Source organism: Pygoscelis adeliae, unplaced genomic scaffold (genome assembly GCF_000699105.1).
Source record: "Pygoscelis adeliae isolate BGI_AS28 unplaced genomic scaffold, ASM69910v1 Scaffold13, whole genome shotgun sequence".
Classification (NCBI taxonomy): Eukaryota; Metazoa; Chordata; class Aves; order Sphenisciformes; family Spheniscidae; genus Pygoscelis; species Pygoscelis adeliae.
The window spans coordinates 4,811,501-4,817,343 of record NW_008824499.1 but is presented as its reverse complement, the minus strand read 5'-3'; the positions used below and the strand labels follow the sequence as shown (position 1 = coordinate 4,817,343).

Sequence of the window (5,843 nt, the reverse complement as noted above, 5' to 3'; positions counted from 1 at the left end):
GTATTCAGCGCCCTGAAATTAGAACCAAGACAGAGGGAACACCAAATTATACACAAACAACATAAACAGTGACTTGATCCTAATAGAAAATGCCTCTGTCAACCAAGGCCACCATAAACATGCAAGGCAAGAAACTTAACTGCATTATTTGTATACTGCTGCTCTGCCTGAGTTCCCAGAAGTGTCAGCATAAAGAAAACTGGGAGCACAGGGAGCCTTGATCTGGCTGGGTGGGCTCTGAAGCCATGACCACAGCACATAACGCAAGAGCGTGCACCACAGGGGCCAGCGCTGTCATAGCTCCCCCAGGAGACCCATGTCTGAAGAAAACAAACTGCTTTAATTGTGCTACAACCAAAATGTACTGGGGAAACAACCCCTACAGCTCTTTGTTTTGCTTCCACTCGTCTCTCCTTTTTCTTTATTACTTGAAAAAGGTTCATTACTGTGATTTGTTTTCTCAGACATATGTACCGCTAACTAGGTTTAGGCTTCATTCAAACATCGCAGCCTGTTTTAGGCCTCCATCCTGCAAAAAACTAAGCACAGAAGATCTGCAGCTCAGTACTGGGATAAAATAATAAGGACCGGAAAGAGCTTGGCTTACTCATTCTAAAGGTGTCACACTCAAGCCCCTGTACAGGCACAAGAAAAATCACAGTTCAGTTCAGAAAGCCATTGCATATGCAAACCTTGTAATTCACTGTATGCCAGCTTGGTTACAGTTCCCTTATCTCAGTAAGGATCAAACTAAAACATTTAGCAAAAACTATCCTGTACTCTTTAGCCTCTCAAACTACTATAGCTATATAAATTAGCTATATGAATCAATTAGATGTGTATGCATATATATTGTATAGCTATGATTACCCACATAAACCTATGGGTCAGTAGTAAAAAAAAACCTATAGTTGTCTGTGATGGTCTCTCATATTGAAACCTCGCTACTTCACTAAAAAGGGAAAAGGCCACCAATGAAAAAGAAAGTCATAAAATAGCAAATTACTCACTTTACCTTACTCATCTGGTCCACATCTGATTGCCTGGGTTTATTGGTTCGAAAGCCTGTTTCAGCCTCTGGAGAAATGGGGCGAATAGTTTTGCCCCAGAAAGAGATTAAAAAGGAAAAAACATTAGCAGACTTCCACGGCAATTTTCATTTAAAAAACACACCAGAAAAAGCCACCTGAATACTACCTTCAATCCCTTTTGCCTTGCTTTTATTAATTAACCAAACCAGGGTGCCCGATGACACTACCACAAAAGACTAAGGTGAACAACTATACTAGAAAGAAAATGTCTCTGGGTCTTTCTTAGCTTGAAAGTTCTGCTAAATAGATAATCCATTCGTCTCTTACACCAAGAAAACCCATATCCCTTCCTCCCTTTCAGAAAGTACAGATACTTTGATCAATTCAGATAAAGGATTATAAGCAATAATTTGAAATTGATTTTAATTCTTGCTCAGTCTGCTTATTTTTTGCATTAGCTTTACATTTACATGCTTTATGTATATTACTGAACTACTTCAAAACAGCTCAATTCACTGCCTGGTAGATTTAGCAACTAGGAGCAAATCATGTTAAATGATTTCTGCTCCTCCAATCAGCCCCAGAAGAGAAATGTCATTATGTTCCCGTTACTGAGACTATTTGCTGTAAATAAATCTCTCCATTTTTCAAACAATAAGAATTAATTCAGAATGAAAGATTGCAGCTGTGTGTGACAATATGCTAAAGAGCTTTATTTTTATAGATATATGTATATATGCAGACAGAAATACATGTGTATATATGTCTGTGTATCTGTGCACATCCAAATCGAAGTATCAGTTGCAGTAAACAGTGCTGCAGTTCATCTGTACTGCCACTAGATGCAGCCACATAACCTCGCAAAATTTAAAATTCTGACCTCAGGGTTATAGAAACATTTTGGAATATCTACGATTGCAGAATTCTTACAGCATTAATAGCATTCCATCCTGAGTACCGGGGGAAAAAAAATGTAATATGAGCAGAATTTTCAATTTTTCTTCTCAATAATTTTGTTCCAAAATATAGCATTGCGAATGTCGACGGGGATCTAAGAAATCAGAGCAGAGTAAGACTTGCCTATTTTCGTGGTTGTTGCCATAGATCCAGATTGGAGCTGACAATACTGAATTACATTGTGTTTTGCTTTCTACATAACAGAGCAAGTAGGAATGAAGCACTATGTTCCCAAGTGATCCCCTAAAGATCTAAATGACTGTGCACGTATGGAACAGGTAAGCGTACAACTCCCGTGGTTCCCATTCTATGCCACATCAGTTTCCTCTCTGTCACCCTACACCACAACTCTGGAAACACAAGCTTCTTTTTACACATATGGTCAGCAGCACACTAGGTCAGATGATAAAGGATTCCTGCACTCAGAACATGTTTCTGCTTTATCTACTACTAACAGATAGCATGAAGCCCTGGAAAATTCTCTTGTTATTTCCTCACCAGCTATCAAACAAAGCTATGCAGGAGTAATGCTGCCTTTAGGACAAACCAAAACGAGGGAAACTCTCCGCTAGTTTTAGCAGGCAGGTGTTATCTGTCCTGTACTCTCCCTTGGTATTTTTCCCTGGGTGCGTAATATGCACAGTACTGGGATAATACAAGCACAAGAAGCACACAAGTACATTCCATATGTAAAACAGATATAATAAATGTATTACACGCTGTTTTAAATACTCTTTTTATAGTGGGTTGATTTTCCACTGAAGATGGATGAAATAAAGCCTGTTCAGCACATTCAGTGTAAAGAAAAGTGATGCCCAAAAAGCTGGGCACCAGAGTGGAGAACATAATTTAAAAAGCAGATTTTTATTATGTATTTTAGTGCCAAATTCACTTGCTTCTGCTCCCTTCCACTATAAAGATCACATTGCAATTCACAAACCATATAAATGCATATAAACCCTCCCCCCATTTCTGGTTTATACTTGCTCTCCTTCCTCTTTTTGTAGGTATGAGATACCTCATTTACGAGCAGAACTGGCCAAGGCAGTTCCCAGGCCTCACGTGCATTTTTTACTGACAGCCACTCTGGTGGAATTATATTTACCCATGTTTTGGGTCATTTCTCTTTGTTTGTTTGTTTTTGTAGAAGATGGCAAAAAGAAGAAAGAAAAAATTAAGTACACTCTCCTCCAGGATCCGCTTTCTGTTTGCTGATCTGATCATAGCTCTCTTCAATTGCCATTAATAAACTGAACTGAGCAAGATGGATTAAAGAAAAGAGCAACACCAGTTTCTGTCGGTTTAAAGCATGAGGAACATAAATGTAATGGCTTCAGAGGAACCCAGCCTAGGGCTAAATTCTGACTTAACTCTCCTATGGGATGCTGCAGACAAGATGAAACACAATGTCTCAACTGAAGGTCCCCAAGCCAGTACAAAGCAGGATAGATGTGGGAAGGCATGGGAGCAATTCGCTCTGCAGCACTCCTCGCTGCACTTCCAGAAAGAGAGACAATGTGTGCCCTTCTTTTGGAACCTAATGCTTATCACAGCTCGTGTGCATGCAGCAGAGGGGCCTGTCTGGATCCCCAAGCCAGCTGAACAGATTACATCAACAAGATCCCCATATGAACTGTCAAAAGGTTTTCCTGCTCTGTCACTACCTTTTGTGAAGCAGGCAGAAAATGCTCCCAGCAAGAGGGATTTACCCTGTAGGGGAGTACTTTGAATCTTCCAAAAGCCATAATGAAAATGTTCGTGTTTCCATCCAAGAATGGTATTGGCAGCAAATTGAAGGTAATTAAACACATTGCCCATTGGCCATACAAATTTCTTCTTTGTAATAATTTCAGAGAAATAAACCCCTCTCTACAACCCAGACACTGTGTTGTGCAAGAGGAATTTTTTGGACTAACTTCTACCCTGCTGTAAATATACTGCAATGGGAGTTACAGCCACTTTATCCCAAGACTGTGCTTTGTTCAGTATCTCTCAGATGCTCTGTAGTTCAATTTCATTACCTCATAATTTCTAAGAATTGTCCTGTTTACTGGGAAAAGACCAGTGAACTGGGCTGCACACTCAGTAACTTCTCCATGTGCAAACAACAGAGAAACCACCTACCTGTTATCACTACCTCACCCTTGATTTTATTTCTTATCTATACATGGCCAAGTTCACACTGTTTATTTTAACTCACTTCCTGCAGGGGATGACTCCATCTGAATTTTTAACCAGATATTCACTCGCTGGCTCCAATCTCCTGGTGCTTCCACCTCCCACAGCCGCTTCTGCTCCTCGGGATAAGTCTGCAAGAATTTCTGGCAAACTGGATAGGAGAAACCAAGGGGCAAAAGCATGAATGAGTGAAAAGTACAGTGGAAGAAATTCTCTCAGACCTATTTTCATTAGTTCCTTTGGAAATCTTTTCTTCTCTCATCTTCCTTTCTTTTTTTTAAGCTGGGGCTTTTAGGAAAAGTCTGTGTGGAATGACCTAAACAGGCACAAGTGAATCCTGTCCATCTGCTTCAGCCTAGATTAATTCCTTGTGAGCGCAGAAATACAGGATTTGAAATTACTTACTGAGCCACCTTCTTCTGGCGCTGCATCACAGAACTATCTCCAGACACTTCATAGGTTTTAGACTAACAGCAGTGCAAGTTTTTTCACCCTCACTACTCTGAAATGAAAGATGTTTCAGTATCTTCCAGCTTTAACCATTAAGAATGCTACTCAAATTTCTATTTATAAACAAAAGCTTTGCATCAGTTTGTTCTTGGACCAGTATCATCCTGCATTTTACTACTGCTACCCTGTACTCCCATTGCTGGGGTTCATTTACTTCTCTGGGTGTAGAAAACAGCAAATAGGAAGAACTAACAGAGGAATAATAGGGGTACCTGTGTCAGATGTACAATCGCCTTGAGAAACCGTATTCCCACAGACTCCTATCGCTGTCAGTACACACTGAACATTAATATAATTTGGAGAAATAATCAAATTTAGGTTTGCTTATGTTATCAAACGGAAATCTGTCTTGTTTAGAGGTTTTCTTAGGATGTCTGCAGAGCCAAGAGGAGGCATGCGTTGCAGGACAAACAGTTAAAAAAATTTAATGAGGGTTTTTAAACTTTCCTTAACGACCGTTCTATCAGTTCCATCAACTGTACTAAGACAGCAACCTGTAAACAACAAAAGCATTTTCATGCTCTTCTCTGTCCATTCTGGTTCATCATACTACAGAATGAATCTAGATGTGTCATTTATCTTCAATATTCAGTTGAGTTTAACATTGGGATGTTGAAACAAAAACCTTAATTCTGGTATGTAAACATTTGCCTCACAGTAATGAGCAGATCGCTGTCATTAATTTTATCCAAGGATATCCAAAGTAAATAAATTATTTCAATAAAAATTACTGAAAGTAACATATATACCAAAATAGAGATATATGCTAAACGGCTTTTTACTTCCTTTTAGGCCTCTGTAGCACGCTATTTAACATGCTAGTGAAAACTGCGCACATTTAATACAGAGACTTAGAGTAAAAGGTTGCATTCTTTTATCAAAGTATGAGATTGTGGTTCCAATGAAATTTAAAAAAGGCAGTGACTTCAATATACCCTAAATATAACTTACAGTATTAGTATTTTTATAAAAGTAGGACCTAGAAAACCTAATTAGAACATGATACAACTCGAATTTATTATTAGCTCTAATCTTAATTGAGATGAAAGCATAGTCTTGCAATAGATCGCTAGCATTAACACATAAACAATGCAGCTTTCTGATCCATAGTGTCTAAACCATTGATGTTTATGTCTAAGCCATAGGAAAAATGGATATTATTGGGAG

The 5,843-nt window shown here is 38.9% G+C and overlaps 1 protein-coding gene across 1 annotated transcript in view; it reads right to left on the bottom strand.

Annotated features, from left to right (window-relative positions):
- The window catches only part of FAM169B (family with sequence similarity 169, member B), a gene marked incomplete at its 3' end in the record, with an annotated part of 28,385 nt that continues 22,542 nt past the window's right edge, over positions 1-5,843 (bottom strand). Inside the window, exons 6-8 of the mRNA XM_009321544.1 lie at positions 4,189-4,317; positions 1,016-1,077; positions 1-12 (exon numbers count right to left, since the gene is read on the bottom strand). Coding sequence (XP_009319819.1) covers positions 1-12; positions 1,016-1,077; positions 4,189-4,317 — 203 coding nt within the window. The remainder of the gene's footprint in view (positions 13-1,015; positions 1,078-4,188; positions 4,318-5,843) is intronic.